Source organism: Argopecten irradians, chromosome 14 (genome assembly GCF_041381155.1).
Source record: "Argopecten irradians isolate NY chromosome 14, Ai_NY, whole genome shotgun sequence".
NCBI lineage: Eukaryota > Metazoa > Mollusca > Bivalvia > Pectinida > Pectinidae > Argopecten > Argopecten irradians.
This window is the reverse complement of record NC_091147.1, coordinates 22,863,901-22,884,185: the sequence shown is the minus strand read 5'-3', so window position 1 is coordinate 22,884,185 and position 20,285 is coordinate 22,863,901. Positions and strand designations below refer to the sequence as shown.

The 20,285-nt window shown below is 33.2% G+C and overlaps 1 protein-coding gene across 4 annotated transcripts; it reads right to left on the bottom strand.

Moving 5' to 3' along the window:
- Window positions 1-228: 228 nt before the first annotated feature.
- On the bottom strand, window positions 229-18,865 carry LOC138306953 (beta-1,3-galactosyltransferase brn-like). Of its 4 annotated transcripts, none has more exons than XM_069247545.1 (3): window positions 18,556-18,865; window positions 10,735-10,778; window positions 229-5,947 (listed from the first exon to the last, which is right to left on the bottom strand). In XM_069247545.1, the coding sequence occupies exon 3, from the start codon at window positions 5,546-5,548 to the stop codon at window positions 4,511-4,513; it is 1,038 nt and encodes a 345-aa protein (XP_069103646.1). In that variant the 5' UTR covers window positions 5,549-5,947; window positions 10,735-10,778; window positions 18,556-18,865; the 3' UTR covers window positions 229-4,510. The 4 variants fall into 4 exon arrangements, with proteins under 4 accessions (XP_069103646.1, XP_069103648.1, XP_069103649.1 ...); XM_069247547.1 differs by lacking the exon at window positions 18,556-18,865 and adding an exon at window positions 18,367-18,546; XM_069247548.1 differs by lacking the exon at window positions 18,556-18,865 and adding an exon at window positions 18,048-18,331.
- Between the last annotated feature and the right edge of the window lie 1,420 nt (window positions 18,866-20,285).

The window sequence follows — 20,285 nt, the reverse complement described above, 5'->3', positions numbered from 1 at the left end:
GCCACATGACGTCTTGTCATTGCTCAAAATGTATAATGTATTAATATATAAAATTAAAGCTGTTGTTTCGTAGCAACCGTGTGGATGTACCAATTTGAAACGCGGAAACAGAAACATGATGCCAATATACTATGGTTATATTACTATAATGTTCATCATTATCTACACTGAACTCTGATAGACCCGGCATTATAAGGATCACACAAATAAAATCTCATTTAGGAGTCATCAAAGAATACACGTACCTAACGTGTCATTTTACTCGAGAACTGTATGACGAAGGAAATGCTGTTGAAGTCAAAAAAAGATAAGGACACAATTGTAAACATGAAGCTCTCTTCACAAATCAATTACACCAAAGCAAAAACTACGAAAGAAGATACATTTATAAAAGAACAAAAATCAAAAAGAGAAGAAATCCAAGGCTAATAATTACACAGCATAGGAGACAATAAAACAATATTCAGTAATTTAACACTTATTTTAAATAATGATGACTTGTTTTTAATTAATCATTTTATATAAGTAGTCTTTCGTTGTATGACTGCAGACTGATGCATTCTGATTTAGAATTCCTTTCATTCCTCTATACACAAATCCGTGCGCCGATATCTTTGCATTGCAGCAACGGACAAACATGTTGTGAATTAATTTGAAGAAAAAAATTGTACTAAAACTATGAAATAAATATTAAAACGCTTAATATTTTCTTAAGCAGTGTTATAAACATCGATGCCACTTTTCTGTCCTTTTTCATCGGATTTATAGACACTGTGTAAAATCCGCTGCATGCATTGTCAACGTACGGATGGAGTATCATACCGTTATTCGCTACACTATACATAACGTTACAAAATTTATTAATAAGTTTGTATATCGGCGTTCGTTACAAGTACATAGCGCATGTCTGTGTTGAGATATACAAGCTGACATTTTAGATATATTTGTTAATCCTATAGGCTTTTAGACCAAATTTAAGCACTAAAGTATACGCAAACATTTAAAGTGATAAAAATTAGGGGACGAAAACGTTCATTTAATATGCATGCGAGGACAAATGAAAAAATAAATACAGAGCAACAATGCAAGCAAAGCCACAATGATAAATGTTATAATCCAAAACGCATGCCCAACGCACGTGAACTTGGTCTATCATGCTTATCTGTATACTATAACGTACATATCTTAGCTTCTCGCGCTAGATATCTTGCATTAAAATGCAATCATGCATTGTGTTTTCTGCGATGAAAATTGTGTCAATTAATCTTTCATCTTTAAAGCCTCGATTACACAATAACTGTAAATTCATTATTGCACAAACGTAAATAAAACCAATTTTGTATAATTTCATCATGCTGAAATAAGTACGTTAATATATATCTTAAAATAATAATATATTAAATAAAATGCTGCTAATACCTTTAGCGTTACTTGAGACTAAAGTGGACTTTGACTATCCAAACCACTCAGAATTTCGTCATTGCGATTTCAGGAAAATCTTAGTCAGGTGTATGTGTGGAATATTTTCACATATTTTAAACATGTGTCTGGAACAGCTCAGATTGACGTCATTGCAATTCCACATCAAGTTCACACAGTGTTATAGAATACCATAAAAACCTTTCTGTTAATAAACTCCCCGTGCGTTCCATTTATAGATTCATACCAGTTGTATCGATACGAATATGCTGTATTCGCCATACCACCAGAACTGTACCGGTACAAGTGGTTCGTTTTTCAGAAGCGTACAATTTGGATACAAGATGGAGGACTCGAGATTTTTCATTTGTCATCGAAATGTTTTCATTGTTGAAAACAAGACAGCGAGTATTTATATCCGATGAAATCACATGGATTATTTATTTCAATTTATGTCGAAACTATTTAGATATAACATTTTATCCATTATATTGTTAACATCGAAACGACTTGACTCTTATATTCGAAGCGTCTCTTCCATATGGGTGCCTCCATCATGGAAAAATCAATATGCGTTTCATTTGGCGGTGTCGTATCAATTTAGTACACTTGGTACGAATCCACAAATGAAACACACGGTAATTGTTTCCATGGAGCTTAGGTCGTACCAATTATAAATATCAAACAAATAGGTACAGAGCATCTTTTGTTACATACGTTGATATCATATTCTGATTGTCAATCTGTAAATGCGGAATAGTATGTAATCTAAAACACAAGGAAATCGTGATAATTAATAGTGTATATTATACAGAACATTCACATAGGGAGTTGACACGAACAGTGATTAGCTATTGTAATTAAGTCTAAGAAAGGTATGGTATGTTTGATTATTTGACTGTGAATGAACATGCATGATAGATTCTGCATACAGTAATTTTCGACGAGGTAGACTTGTTCGTGTAACCAAAACGTATATGGAATTTATTTATAACAGTTTTGTTGAAGTTGAATCGCAATGCAAACAAAAAATCTTAAAAGCATAAAATAGAAAGTGAACAGAGATATTTGGAACATATTTTGAATTGTTTAACATTATGTCTTACCAATTGCTAACATAAATTTAAGTTATCACTTAGAAAATAATTTGCAATGTCTACATGTGATATCAGGCCAGTGTGGGAAAAAGAGAAAGTACATATAAAATAATACTAAACGGAATAGTTCCTCTCAATTTTATCCACAACAAAACTTGTAAATACATTTTCGTTAAATATATTTAAGGAATTATCAATTCTGTATTTGCATATTACAGAGTTATCTGCCCTTGCGGGTAGGTATCGATTGTTACATCATGTGTTTACGAGTGTAACGTCATACTTTTCGAAGAAAACGACGTGAATTGCGCTCACAAAATAATGACGTAACAATCGATACCTACCCGAACGGGAGCTAACTCTGTAATATGCAAAGACGGTATAAGCTCAACAACATAATACCTATTAATTAACGATGCTCCACCGCTGACGAATGGTATTTTTTCTCAATAAAAATGAGCAGGCAAAGTTGCTTATTTTACACCATTATCAACATTGCAAAGTTTTAATTTCTTATTTTACTTAAAGATAAGGATATTAAAGATAATTAATTACGTCCCGACACATTTTGATGCCATTATGCCCTATACGGAATGAGGTACTAATTGCGCATGTACCAAAAACTGACTTATTTTGTATATATTTTTGTGTTTGTTTGACACGTACAGACACTATAACATCAGTTATTCTTCAAATGATGGGTATCGTTTATGCTCTGTCGGCGGTGTAGCAATTCATGCATTTAAAATACATCAATAGCTCGTAACGTTTTCAAAATACCAAACTAAATGTTGAGCGATTGCAATTCCTATAAGATACACATTAATTAAAGTAAAATGCAAGTTACGAGAATTTTTACCTGAAAATGTAATAAAATTTTAAGTCAAGAAAACGTCAAATTATAGAATCACTAAAATAAGTTACTTTCAGTATCACATGGTAATCGTTTATAACTAAAATCACGGATTAACAGTTCGACGATAACTTTCATTCCATTACACATAACACTTCGCATAACTAATGTATCATAGCTATTATTATATATTTCCTTTTATTCATCTCATTTTGATTATTTTTCTAATTGTGACGCTAAGGATATCGACACAGTTCTAAGAGGATTGAATGTATATATAAATAGTTTATCTTAATCCTCCTCGATAATCCAGGTGTTAATATCCATTTCCTAGAATATTTCATAGAAAAAACAACTGAAGGGTCTGTATGTGACCAAATATGAACAGGTAGTTTGGTCCTTTCATGTGCATCAAAATAACTGAATAACGGCAACTGAGGTTACCTGTGTGGCTTTGAAGGTAGGCGTCGCCTTTAAAATCATAAATGCAGGTATGTGATTGGTCAGTTTTCTTCTCATTAACTTCCTTCATTTTGTCATGAAATATTCCAGGGGTGCATGTAACGACAGCGATAGTAATTCCTGGGATATCGAAAATATTCTTAACAATTTCCGTAGTTTCTGTTGTCTTAAAAAGAAATACATTCCTAAACTAATCATAGGTTGTGTACAACTCATACTGCGATTTCATGCCAGGCATTGACTATGGAAGTGGGAAAAAAAATCTGACATGTTAGAAGTAAAACCTTTAAACATTTCTGACAAGTTAACAATCTGTGATTCATACCGTAATTGTCGAATGTCTGTCACTAACTCATGCTGCTTTGTTTAACCACTAGCGCCTCTATATAGAAATTTCTTCACCTGAAATAAATACTTCATTCTCAGCCATTCTTTTTCTCACATGACAAATAGATAAAATATAATTACAATGTAAAACGTATGCCCTGTGTAGTATATTTGGTACGCCACAATGTAAAAATAAAGCTAATTTTAACTTTAAAAATTAGTTAATATTTGAAAACCTCAACAAAATTAAAATAAGTATTTTTGTTAAAACTAGAATCAGGACATATATAAAAATAACACACTATGTGTAGAATATGAAAGTAAAAATATATACGAAGTTACATAAATTATTCTATATATATTTCTCTTGCGAGCGCTGCCATGCTTTAACCATATCATTAGCATTATGGTTATTGAAATGGGAGAAGAATCCTTTGTCTAAAGATGGATTGTCTTCATTGGTGAAAAACTGCTTCACATGCCTAGCAGTGATATTGAGTTTATGAGCGACTATTCCCAAGTAAACATCGTCTATCCATAAGAAATCAACATACGGAAAAGCATGGACGAATCGGAGAGCACAGCTGTATGAGGTTAGATAAGCCCCGCCCCCTAAATATGGCGGAAATAAATGAAATGGAAAATCACGTTTGGAAATTATCCATTTTGAATCCGATCTATTTGGAATAGCTCTGGTCACTTTCTTTCCGTAGAATACTGTTTTGCGTTCTTTTTCTGGAATCGACTTAATAAAGAGTAACACTTTTGGTACATTAACAAAATGATCATCGTCGACAAATAAAAAGTAATCTGCTTCAGAACAGTATTTTACTCCCCAGTTATAGCCCATAATAGTCTTATAAGTGTTGTTCGAATAACTATCCTTGAAGTTTTCCTGAATGACATCCTCATATGTTTCAGACTCAAGGGCCACGAATTGTGATGTGTTGGGAGAATTCGCCATTAAAAACACTACTTTCACATTGGGTCTTTTAACCTTACCCCATGTCATTCTTATAGTCATGCGTAGGCGGTCATTTCTTACTGCAGATTTGACTAGAATTAATAAAGTAGGTTCTTTATCGTTCTTATAACGTGAAATACTAAATGAACATTTATGTGGTCTGTGGATATATTGGAAAGGATGTTTATTGATTGGAGCGTAGTCCGGGTCTGTCCCATTGACAATTTTATCTTCCACTATTTTTGGCAGATCGATTTCCAACGGGAAGAAAAATCCAAAGTTGTATTTTGGAAATGATGCTATATCATCATAGCCTACAGGTGCCAGATTTAATTGTAGAAAATCATGAATTGAGATAAAAAGTAAACACAGCACACAACACATAAGAAAGCTGTTTTTGATCTTGGATATCCGACAAGGTTTCATGGTGATATCACGTAGAAAAGGATTATCTCCCCTGTAGTTAATGAAAGATATTATCCATTATATGACTGAATCCGCTAACACAAATACTGGGAAGTTCACGCATCATGTATGTCATGACTAAGACTTAATATCCCATTCTTGGCTTTGTTTGGTGCTCCTTCGCGTAGGGCAATTAAAATTAACATCGCATCACTTCACCTTAATCCTGGATTCACATAAACTATAACTTCACACTAAGGATCGCTTCACATTTACAAAAACTTCACATCGGATTTCCTTCACCATTGTTGATTAATAAACTGAAAGAATAGCTTCATATCGGATCTCCTCTGCCATTATATATCGTTAACTAACAGCAATTTTCGCTTCGCTGGCGTATCTCCTTACATACCGTCATTCCTGCAAGACAAATGGATATTAAATCAAACATTGCCAAAATTACAAGTCACTGGGACATTGATGTTTTACCCTCTTCTTCGGTCATGTGAGAACTGTTAGCTTTACATCCAAATAAACAACATATGACACATTTGGAGTAACTTGGTCACTGATATCACAACGTTAGGCTCCAGCTCTAGCCAGGAACTAAATGTAAAATTCATCTATAGTAGTCAAGATTGATATAACTAAGTTGTACATGTGTGATGTGATTTACGTTAATCAGAGCGAAAGTGACGATTTTTTTTATTCAATAATATATATATAGCACTGATTTATATAGTAGCATCCTTATTAAGACATATGACCAACAACGTTAAATACAGACGTAACATTTTTCCTAATGCTTACCTGTTTTTACCTGATTTTTTTTCAATTTCAAATTATAATATTTATCATTGTTAACACATAAATAAACAAAAAGGTTAATAAATGAACAAATTCGTGCATAGGAAGATCATAAATTATAATTTAATAACCGTCGAATGTGTACGAACTTACCTTTATATACCTGTATTTCATATCAGTTAAGACTGTTTGCCAATGCTTCAAGGTCGGTACCTATCTTCACAATGTCATTACTAACGGTGTGCTTTGCTTTTAAATGGCCTGCCTATTGTATTGTGTATTACACATGGTCAGTGCTGTGTTTATTTTCGGTTAACGTGTATATATAGTATACGTCTCTGAATTGTCATGATTTCTGCTCGCTTAATCACACGGTGATCCGCCGATCAAACAATCAAACTAAATCTAAAAACGCTGCGATACACTCAATCGTTGATCTTATCTTACTTAGGCGGTACCCTTGTTTTAGCGGTAACATTTTGATAGCGATAACCTTGTTTTAGCGGTCACCTTGTTTTAGCGGTGATGTTATCTTAGCAGTAACCTTGTTTAAGCGGTAACCTTGTTTTAGCGGTAACCTTGTTTTAGCGGTAATCTTACTTTAGTAGTAACCTTGTTCTAGCAGTAACCTTATTTAAGCGGTAACTTTGTTTTAGTGGTAACCATATATTAGCGGTTACCTTATTTTAGCGTTACCATTACATAAGCGGTAACCCTATATTGGCGGTAACCTTGTTTTAGCGGTAAATATATATTAGCGGTAACCTTGTTTTAGCGGTACCCTTGCTTTACCTGTAACCCTTTTTTAGCGGTAACCTTGCTTTAGCGGTAGCATTGTATAAGCAGTGATGTTATCTTAGCAGTAACATTCTTTTACCGGTAACTTTGTTTTAGCGGTAACCTTGTTCTAGTGGTAATCTTACTTTAGCAGTAACCTTGTTCTAGCGGTAACCTTCTTTAAGCGGTAACCTTGTTTTAGTGGTTACCTTGTTTTAGTGGTAACCTTAAATTAGCGGTTACCTTATTTTAGCGGTACCATTATATTAGCGGTAACCCTACATTAGCGGTACATGTAACCTTGTTTTAGCGGTTACCTTGTTTAAGCGGTAACCTAGTTTAAGCAGTAATCTTGTTTTAGCGGTAACCTTGCTTTAGCTGTAATCTTGTTTTTGCGGTAACCTTATTTTAGCAATAATCTTGTTTAAGCTCATATTCTACTACATTGACGCTAGATTAATATAACTTATCAATTAATCAATTAATATTTTATTTTAGTGTCACGCATCGTAAAGATATGCAGTCATTGATAACATATATGTATAAGTACATTTTGAAAATGCCCAGCCGATATCGGTTTTATTTAAGTACTAGATATGGGGATTACTGTGATACTACGCGTATGTATTCATTTGGGATTTTCAAAACGTTTCTGTTCAGAGGTATATTTCGATAACTGACATGTACGGAGGGGATAGAGGGTGCATTTTACTTGAATGTTGTTGATATGTTATAGATTGAGTTTGTTGTTATAAACCACATGTACGTTTTAGCTTAAGTAAGAATTAAAATAAATGATAAACGGTACCGAAAAAAAAACCATTAATAAGCAACAAATATAATTCAGTTTTATCAATTGTTTTTACAATAAAATCAAATGATATAGAAATATTCGAAAATGAAAATCCCTCTGTGACTAGCAATGATAAACAAATCCAGTCCATGTCGTTGATTCCCACTGACAATGTTGTTAATAATGGCATTATGTAAATAGATATGTCGATACCTCTTTCCCTGACAGGCAAACATTACATCAATCCTTATATTTACTGGTAGAATTAATACTTGGGCACATCAGGGCATACGCCCCTAGGATAGTCCACGTGGAAACTTCATATCTTCTCAATATACAATAACTCATTGATCTCTGTTTTATTGCATCATCTTTTTTTTATCTTACAGATACACCAAACTAACAAAAAGAAGTACAAAATAAAACTGACTGTAAGTAACCCCCTTTCAAGCCTCCTTTACTTTTATTTTACAGATTCACCAAAAACTTTAAAATAAAAAAAAAATAAAATAAAAAAAAAAATAAAAAAACTCAATGTAAGTTTTCCCTTTCAAACCTCTGCGCATGCCCTTATTCCACGTAATCCTTAATATAGACGGTAAAAAAAACAGGAAAAAAAATAAGCAAAGATAAATTTCATTGCTTAACCTGTGAAGGTGTAATGTATCTCGTCTATAACTCTTGTTTTTGTAAAACCTTATTTTATCTGTAATACATTGTTTTATATAACTTTGTGTGGTAGTTCTCTTTTCGGCTCCCTTTTGTAGAAGATGATGCCTAAGGTTGCAATGAAGATCAAACAACAGAGGTTAGGTTCGATGTTTATTACTTGTGGTCAGGATGCAAGTGAGGTATAATTTCTAGTGTTAGGAATCGATTGATAATTTATGATCGATCATCACTTTTGTGTAATCAATTGATGATCGATTAAAATCGAAAATAATTGACAGTGTACGTTTTCCGGGAAAATTGAACAAACTTTCTTCAACATGTTGCCATGTTCTCAACTTCTCAGGTCGCTCATGTTTTCAAAAATAAAATCATACTCCTCTCAAAGTTTTCATTACTACGTAGTGCTTATGTGTTTCTTCAATTTGTTTAAATGCTTGATATTTACAATGATATGAGCGACATCACACGCAAGCGATTGATTTTGATAAGTCCTCTATGGCGTTTCTTGCATGTTTTACTAATTGGCAAATTATACACATTCGTTCATCATTATGTCGAACAATTTCTTACTTAATTAATGATAAAAAAATCCAAACCAACGATACTCGATGAACTCGAATAATCGGAAATATATAACATACATTTCTGTGTCATTTCTAGCATAATAACTGTATCGTTTGTTTATTTCATCACTTCGAATGCATTACGAACATCTATGTTGGAGTAACTTTAAAATTTAGCCCGATGGACTTTTAAACTACAGGACAGCAAGGTCGGTTATTTGTCTAACGAGCAGATCAATATCAATTTGAATTGTATCAACAACACTTAAAGCCTAGAGTGTTTCCGTTAAAATGATTTGTGTTGAGTCCATTATGACGCGAGGCACATATTGACAAATTGATCATGCCATGTCTGAACGTGTCTAGTAATAATGTCAAAATATGGTATATTAGTGTTGTGTCTCCTCGTAAGAGCTCAAATATACATGTAACAAGGATACAAAATACGAACATACCATTGACTCTTAAAATATTCAGACATGCACAACCCACTCAATTAGGTCTTCCTACTTTAAGTTAGATTAATATACAAGAAGTTATAGTTTCAAGTTTTTTGTTTAAATATTTTTGAGAATTAATTAGTATTAGCATGGCTCTGGCAACGAAATGTATCAACGTAATACAAATAAAATAAAACCTGGACAAAAGTCATGACGTCACAACACAAAATTTATTTTTACGTTGTAAACATTGTTTCAGAGGCCGCGGTGGCCGAATAGTTAAGATGTCCCGTCATATTACCACAAACCCTCCAACCCTCTGTGTCGCGGGTTCGAATCCCATGTGGGGCATTTGTGAGGTAATGGTTAACATTGCTGTTCGGTGTTTTCCTCCGTGTACTCCGGCTTTCTTTCAATATATATACCTGTCACGTCCATAAATAGAACGTTCAAACTAATCAATGTACCCTCCGATTATACACAGTGTCGATTTAGGTATTCATTAGCATCTTCACATATACCCTTAATAATCAGCGAAGACGTAGACTATAACTAGAATCTAATGTGTAGCGATGTATTTCTATCAACGCAAGAGTGAAATAGATAAAATAATCTTTTGTTTATTGCCGCGAAAAATTGTCACAACATCTTGCTAAATGAATCCCCGAAATGCTTGCGGTTTTTATTTATCATTTGTTATTGCAGATACTCGGACCTTGCTCATGTTCAATACCCTAGTTACTCTTAGATGCGACCAAGGAAGAGGAAAATACAATTGAATACTGCTCTCGGTAAAACTAAAAATAGGTCCCCCAAAACAAGTACGTGTTTGATGCTTTTTATACTGGTATCAACTAAAGTTAATGTTTAATGATGTTTAATTATTGAATCCACGACTAAGTTTCTTAATTACTCTTCCCTCATTGATTTAAGTTATACATACAGACACTGTGTGGATAGATAACTCCATAGACAAGCAAATTGATGCTGATTTTTTTCGTTGTTATACACGTGGTTTGGGTAACAGTCAGCGTTATTTAAGTTACGGTGTTTGTATCTGTATGTTTTGGGAGGCAATGGTAAGTAGAACTTTTACCCTATTATGAATCATTGAAGCATGATGGCATGATATCTTACTTGTTTTCATATACTCACCGGTCATTGTGAAGATAGCTTTTCTAAAACATCGTCGCTGGCCTCTGTAAAAGTAAAGAAAAATGTGTTGAGTTCAGCATAAGTTATGCGTTCGAAGTACATTGTATATATACATGTTCATGTTGTTTGCTTTTATTTTTAGTATTGATGTAATACAGATATACTTTCGTGTGGATTTTAAAGAAACGACTCTTATATTGTTTTATTTTTAGGAGCGTTGTATGTCATTGGGCAACATAGAAGAAATCATTATAAAAAAGACTAAGCTAATTCTGAATTGAGATATATTCAAGACATAATCTTGTTATCAACTACAGGGTGGTAGAGGACAGTATTTTAGAGACTGATCTCGGTGTATCTGAATCAATGCTATATTTTATTAGGATGTAATTAAGGTTTTTATCATTATTTGATGAATACTTCTACAATTTTGAGGGACAATTATATCTACCGATATGTAAACACTTTCCACGATGAATACCTAAGTTACATAGCATTTAAGGTACATGTATTACATTTTGCAGTAATCTAAGAATACAAGAAAATAGATTTGTCAAAATATAATACTTTTACAGACTATAATACCCAACAGTTATAACATCCTATACAGACATTCGATACTAGTCTTGTCGAGGCATGGAAATTTAACTGACCCACAAACGTCAATGAAACCTTTTAAATAATTATAACATAAAAAACTACGTCTAAGACTTTGATGTTATCAAGAAATTTACCTACTCGTTATAGACATAAATACGATTACGCCAGTATGATACCCAAAAACAAGCTAAAATTTCCATCTACGTTCGCGGTTCACTGCCTACTTGGAGACCACCTAATGGTTATGCTGTCTCGACATATCACCACAAACCATTCACCTATAAATTGACAGGTACTGACCGTAAGTCGATGGTTTGTTCCGTGTACTCCTAAAGTCCTACCATTATCTAAATCTCAGGTATGTTATTAAATGACTCTGGCTGTTAGTAGGACGTTAAACTATTTTATAGCGTCATTAATTTGTGAGCGCAATTCATGTCGTTTTCTCCGAAACGTATGATGTAACTCTCGCCAACACATGACGTCACAATCAATACTTAGAGATAACTCTGAAATATGTAAATTTCGTAATTGCTATCCTTAGATTGTTTTGGGATCGAAGGAAGTGAACATGTAATTTATCTATGTTAGCGTTAACTATGGAACCCACCTGGTGTTATGATCATCAGTATAATTAATATGCATTTAACATAAAAACGTTCAAGCTATAAAAGGAGAGAATGACAGGTTAAGATTTAATATTATAATTTGAATAAGGTTGACCCATGAAGAATCTAATATAGGGAGGATACTACTGCAAGAGGATCGCCCGATGCACGAGAAGAGATGATCTGTGAATTTGAATACACAAACAACAAATCAACGGTTGTTATATCAAAGACTAGACAGATGTTACTTTTGCATCATCGGACCATACACACAGCTAATATGTCTATCTAGTTTTATCGGTGTAATGTAGGTAACTCCTCGTATAAACAACTGTTTATTAAAAGCACGAAGAACGATTCAACTGATACTGCAGACGCATATTATGCGCCGATTCTAACGCAAATTTTATATTTATACAATCAGATGCATATAACGTTCGTGCGCACCCAATGTTGTAAGATATTGTATGCAAAAATTCTGACGCAAATGTTACAACGTCTGTGCACAAATCAGATACATGTAACGAACGTGCACAACCAATATTGTAAGATACAAGATACAAGTGTGCGGGTAATGATTTTGTATTGTCATAGCAGGATACCCACTAAGGCTAATGTGGAGTTCTATATTCCATTGAAGGCGGGAGTAAATTTTAACACTTGAAATTATTACCGAACTTTATATCACTTATAATTCATTGGCTTAGGAATCATCTCACTGAGGAGTGATCTTCATTTTGACTGCGTATACAGAATATGAACGCAGTTGGAACTGGACATATTCCATGGTGCACGTTAGCGCTTCTTATATAATCAATTGACCATATAAGTAGTACGATTTTGATCAACTGGAAAATGCTCCAGTTAGTTTTAATACAGATGGTTCGCGTATTCTCTCTCCACCTAAAATCAGACACAAGGGAATATCTATTGAACTGTGCAACTGAGTGGAAAATGAACCATTTAAAATTTTTCATGTTAAGTTTACTTCCCATAGGCAATTTATCTCTTTGAACGAATTATTAGTTATATGTATCGTGCTTACTGAACAGCGACTGAGTTATGCGTACCTTCCCAACTATATATTGCGACATGATTTTCCAGGCATTTGTTTTGTATTGTACAGCCTGATGTAGCAAGTTATTCTTCAGAGGACAAGGAATACATATATATTGAGAGCAGAAAAGCAATCAGTTAATGCTGAATTAAGTCTTTCCTCTTTGGGCATTCAGCTTAATAACACATGCTAATCGGGAACCTTCGGTTTTCCGTTTTTTTGTTTACGGAGGGTGCCGATTGTTACCGATGGAACACTTGTGTGAAACAATGATACATTGACAGCTCATAGACATCCTCGAACTGTTTATTAAACTAACGCTAAATAGAGCGATAGCAAACACGGTTAGCATACCGTTTTATAACGGAACGTGAGTTATATATGCGTATATTCATCCACAAAATGAAAACCAGGTAATTTTAGCATATGAATAATTTCAGACGGATTTCGATTTCACCCATACCTGAAGGTACAGTTTTAATGAGGAGTACTGTTTAAACAAGAATTTCAGTTTCAATTCCCTTTTTTCACTTTCCTTTTGTTTGTTTTTTAAAGGAAAATATTACATAAAAATTATGTAGCCTTCTGATTTAAGGATTAACATAGAAACATTTGTTATACAGATAAATGTATGTTATAATAAGGAATAATATGAAAATCGAGTTCATCCTGATTTAGGCAATGTTCACTGAAAGATAGAGTAAATCGAGTTTCTCTTGTACCATGAAACTGATACAACTCTCTGGTATATTTTGATACTCAATCTTTTTGGTTATATCAAAATATTCCTTATGTTGTGTTTACATGTTTATGCAGCGTGCCTGGCATGTCTGTAATGTTACTCGTTATTCAATAAAACTGACATTAACTTGAATTTTATCATTCGCTATTGCAATTCATATAATACATGTATATCAAAACACCTACAATTTCAGTCGTGACTTTTAGACAGAGTGATATATATGTAAAACAAGAAAGAAGTTTATAACAATATATTGAAATTCAACAATTATTCATGGACTATTTTTCCTATGATATCATTACGCCAAAGTTCTCATTTAAGACTTTTTATAATAAGGAGGAAAAACCATCTGTAAAATTCTATTACGCAAACATATGCCATCGTTTAATGATATAGATAACCATATTGGAATTCAATAGCATGTGTGCTGGATATGTGTTGTTGAATTCTTGTCGTACAAGGTTGCCATGATTGATATTCTGTATGAATATAGAGAATTCTCGTTACAAGCAAGGCTGAATCATAAAAAAATATAATAATGTATAATGACAAAGCTCGAATCAACAAACTGACATAATTACATGATTAGCACTATGTCACGAAATATTTTTTGTCGTAATCTAATGGTGTTTAAAACTTTTCAAGAAGAGTTCTGAATAGATTTCATGGCTAGAAGCGCATTAACAAATACTACGCGTACATGATTAGTGCTAAGAATCTGTCACTTAAGCAAGCGGACACATGCACTTATACAGAGAGATACCAGACAAAGATATATAAACAAAGAACTTCCCTGCAGAGATCAGTAGAAATAATATTCTTAATGATTGCATTCTTCTTCTGTCACGATTACCGGCTTGTGTATTGTTTCCTCAACCACAAAAATAATCTATGTAATTATAATTTATCCATTCTAACATTATGTTCCAATCAAAAAATCCATTTTAAGGTATTTAGAACGCATATCATCAGAAAATTTAATACATTCGGTCAAAGTTTATCAGTTTCTATTCCAGGCGGTACATACTTATTTATCTTGTGTTAGCACCATTTAAACATATCATCATGGAATCAGTACAAATGATACAAAAATTGTCAAAATAACAAGAAGAATGCTAATCTCAAAACGTATTGCTTTTGTAACATAAGTTCCGTAATTCAGGTTAACAAACAAATTAAAAACTCAATTGATACTGCAATAATTAGTGTAACATATAGGTTCCGAAACGTAGATTTATATGCTCGTTAGATAATTTGATATGCTTCGACCCTGAAGGTCCGTTAACTTATTCAACTCATTTGATACATATCATGTCCCTTAGCTCCTCTATACGGCTTTCACAAAGCAACCGCGTACGTGTTTCAAACTCGCCGTCCACATGGCAAAGGTTTGTGACTATAATAGACTATAATATAAACAGGTTTATGGTGGTATAGACTCAAATATCAGAATTTCAATCGACTGCGAAAACAGTCCACGATACAAACTAAATTAACTGCGAAGCGGTTTATGATACATTTGTCCTAAGATTGATGATCATAACCATAAAAACATGTGTGTAATTGTAGACAGTCTATATATCTAAACAAATATTTTGTATTATTTTCATTTTTTTCGTAATTTCTCAACAAATAGGGACTTGTGCAAGTCTACCATGGAACTTTGGGGCGTGTGCGAATTCATATCTTTACATACATTATGTACATATATATATATAGATTATATAAACATTTTATGACAATAACATACCAATGCTAATGTGTAAATATAATATCCGAAACAACTGGCAGTTCCGACCTCATTATGATTGATAACTGCATGCCCACACCAACTTGATATAGTTAATTGGAAATGCCTAATGTTAACATTAGAAGGTTCATCGGGTCTGAGTTTATTGGAATTGTAAATAGCATTGTTTGTAGTAGACTGTTAGATACGGCTAAATTACAAACACAGCCACCGAAGCTCAGCGCTGGAGGTTTGATAGTAAAATGTCAGGTACCTTTACTAAACATCCATCGGAGCTTTGAGCTGGAGGTTTTGTTGTAGAATGTTAGATATCTTTACTAAACAGCCACCGGGACTAAGAGGTGGAGGTTTGATTATAGAATGTCGGATTGTAGAATGTCATATTGGAGAATGTCGGATTATAGAATGTCAGATTGGAGAATGTCGGATTGTAGAATGTCGGATTTTAGAATGTCAGATTGGAGAATGTCGGATTACAGAATGTCATATTGGAAATGTCGGATTATAGAATGTCAGATTGGAGAATGTCGGATTGCAGAATGCCGGATTTAGAATGTCAGATTGGAGAATGTCGGATTATAGAATGTCATATTGTAGAATGTCAGATTGTAGAATGTCACATTGGAGAATGTCAGATTATAGAACGTCAGATTGTTGATGTGATTGTAGAATGTCAGATTGTAGAATGTCAGATACCTTTTTCACACAGCCACCGGGTCAGAGTTGGATGTTTATTTGTAGAATGTCAGATTGTAGAATGTTTAGTTGTTGTAGAATGTCAGATTGTAGAATGTCACATTGTAGAATGTCAGAGGAATGTCAGATTGTAGAATGTCAGATTGTAGAATGTCGGATTGTAGAATGTCGATTGAATAATGAATGTCAGATTTTTGAATTTAATCTGTCAGATACCTTTACCACACAGCTACTTGGGTTCAGAGCTAGAAGTTTGGTTTAGGAATGTCGGATACCTTAATCACACAGCTTCCGGGGTATAGAGGTGGAAGTGTTTGTTGTAGAATGTCAGATTATAGAATTTAATTTGTCAGAAACCTTTAACACATAGCTATCGGAGCTCAGAGCTGAAGGTTTTGTAGGTCCTAAATGTCCTGGTGACCTCACTGTCACCAGGACTCATTGGGCTGGTAATGTTAGAATGTCAGAAACCTTATCTACACAACGAGGTGCTATTTTTTCCTTTCAAAATGTGTTTAAAATAATCAAATATTACAACAATTATATTAACACTAGATATCCGTAAAGGAAGAATTAATTTCGCCTTTTTGTATTTGCAGCCATGTTGACTAATACATCTGCCAATAAAATTTAATGAAGTGAAATAGATGTGAAATGAACTATGCAGTCGCTTTGTCTCCGAGCTGTAGGGTTAGCGGTAGAATTCAAGATACATTAAGTATATAATTTATATGCCATAAACACTTTATTGTATCAATGAGATCTAACATTTAATAACGGTCTCAATGTATTATTTATCATAAAAATATATATCTAGAGTAAATTTAGGTCAGAGGATCGATATAAACATTAAAAAAATCATAATTGATAACAATGTTGAAATATATTTTCATTATCTGTAGTAATTTACGTTAGGGGAACGTTATTCACATTAAAAAAATGCTTGATAAGAAGGTTCAAATACATTCCTAATTTTACTATATAGTGTAATATGTATAAGGTATATTAGAGTAAGCAAACTATCAATCACAACATTTTGCAAATATGTAATAATCTCCTTTTTCAAATTAATCATAAATCGTATATTTGAAATTGTTGGAATTGATATCAATACGTACTTAGCGTCATTCTTGATATTAATATCGGTATAAAAAGATGACAACTGTGACGTACGTGATCATATCCCGTCTATTTATCTCTAACATAAACACTTCGAGGTTTGATACAATGCTATCCACTGATTTGTGCGAAGAGTTATTCTTCATTTTAAATATAAGGACGGATATTTTTTACCTTAGACGTCTAGTACGTATCTGTTTAATTTACTGCAAAACAGTCTTAAGGTCTAGAAAAATATCGCGTTTACGCGAAACAAAAATAAATGTCGCCGGTGTGACATGTAATTTGCCCCCCAAAAATCTTCGTCCCGGACGACCATTAAAACTATTTTAGATCGCTAGATTTTTTTTGTATTCTTCGCAGAAATCAGTATTATATGTTTTACAAAAGAGGATGTGATAACCAAACGTTTGATTCTACAATTGTATTATATCATTCCACAGAATGTATTGAGATGATAACCTACAATATATTAATTTCTTTATGTATCATAAAGATATTGCTACACAACCAATGAATATCAACTGTTACCATAACTACTACGCTTTGTTACCTTCAGCAGATAAATGACAAGGCAGCATAAGTATACAAAGGTATAAACATGTACGAGTTGTCTTTAAAATCACAGATCGATTCTCGATATCTTTTTAGCACTACTGAGTAAACAACACTATATATATCATTGAAATTAACAATCGATCTGACTACTCGTTAACTAATTTAAACTTTTAAAAAAATTACCTGATAAATGGTATATGTTGAATCAGACAACGAAACGTAACAGCTGATATGTAGGTAGTGGTGATATTTCTTTGGTATCTTTTTCCATGTGACACCGGTATGTGCATGGAGTACACAAGGCGAACGTCTCACTTATCCCTATTATCGATCAACATGCAGGTGATAATGTTTGTATTATTGATTACATACGGCTGACAATGATGTCGAGAAATGATGTGATCATACTAGAATACAGGTAAACAATGTACATATATGTATATGCCATTGAACCCTCAATGTCTCTCACGATAATATAAATAGAATAAAATAAAATGCTTACCAAATTATGATCGTCTATTGTCCAATCGTAACTCGGTGTTTCAGGATTACTGCCGAGTATATTTACAACTGTAGACACTAAGCAACGCTACACACACACAGGCAATATCGATACCTCATTATGTCCTAACGTTTCATTCATTTCAATTTCGATTCAAAGTGTAGAAACCTTTAACAGAAAACCACTTACCACAGAACTAGTACTAACAACGCTCTTGGTGATCTTTAAATAGTCGGGACAGTGGTCAACCCAGTGTAATCCGTTGGTAAAAATAGCACACGGCTTCTTCTTGTCGAATTCGTGTATTGCCATTCGATCAGGCGTTTGTCTTTACTGCCCGAAGAGCGTGTTGGTCATCGAGTCATATCGTGAACGTATTTTAACTGGCGTATTTCTATAATCTCCACAAAAGCATTGATTGAACGTAATACACACATTGAACGTAATACGCATATGGAATACACAAGTCGTGCTTACTCTTTCATCAGTTTTATACAGAGAACGTTGTAGAGAAAAGCACACTAGTTTTTCATAGATAATTAGATAAGACTGTTTTATTATCTTATGAATACTACTGGGAATACGTCGTGTAACATGTCCTAGCCGGAATCAGTTCGATCAATATCCTATGTTCATATTACAAAAGAAACAGATGTTTGAGTTGAGACTTGTACATTAAGTCTATATACGATTCTGGTTGGTCATTTACATGGTAGTTCTATTTTAATGTTATATGTGCTATAACTAGGCGAATTGCTTGACATGTTATTTTGTTTCCAGAAATATATTAAAACCCACAATTATTGATGAATTAAACAGTAAAAATGGACAGACAAACATGTATTATTCCTTACAAACATTTGTTACAACCTTGAATTGATACCATGTTAAATCATCTATGTTTATGTCTGTTTCGACTGAAACATTCCTGAAGATATCGCTTTAGAATTACCAAAAACACTGTACCAATGTGAGATTAATTGTAGACCACAACTTTGGCTCCATAGTCTTTCTGTTTGTACCCATTACACTGTACTGTAAATGTAAATATAATAATATTTCGCAGTATTGCCAAAACTCATTGCCATCTCTTAATTTAATGACCTTACAATTATTCATTATACTGTAAAATGTGTAATGAAATTGTAGACCACAATTTTGCTTCATGGTTTTACCTCTATATTAATGCATTTTTTGTATTGTAATTCGCAATTTTTTGCTAACAATCGGTTGAAAGTTATAATATCTTAAACTTAAATCTTATATATTATAAAATTTATGATGTATAATTTATGATTTTATAAAATCTTATTTTCAAACATTAAAAAACCAATATCGCAATAGCAACATAATCTTTCTCCTATAATACATACTCTGACAGTTTTGTATATACTAGTATCCAGTTGTGTGAATTTCAATACATACTCAAAGCTCCAACATGCATCTTGGCGAATTCCATGTCATTACGTAGCAAAGCGCTAACATACCACAGCCTCCCAATAAATGCAGAGCAGAAAATATTTGTGACAGGTTTCTAAACACATTATTCACTCTGCATAAAAAATATTTATGTTTAGACAGATAAATAACGTATCGCAATGACATGACAACTTATAAATAACGATACTTTTAAACGAAACCGAACGTCATGTTGTAATTTCCTCAAAGTAAAGTAAAAACTGCAATTTGATATTTTCAAACAAAAATAATTGCATTTGGTAACTATACAAACTGTGATAATTGTATTAAGAAATATCATTTTATAATAAAAACAGTTCATTTTATACTTTAAAATAGAAATGAATGTGGTTCAATAACGAAAAAAAAAAGAACTTTGATAGGTTCCTATTGACTGATTTCGTACAAACGTGCTAGAAAATTACTCATAAAGAAAACAAACAATCTTAATGGTAGATAAG

Bases quoted from the DNA above. Each gene is read 5' to 3' on its own strand.
- LOC138306953 (XM_069247545.1), bottom strand. From the start codon at position 5,548: ATGAAACCTTGTCGGATATCCAAGATCAAAAACAGCTTTCTTATGTGT.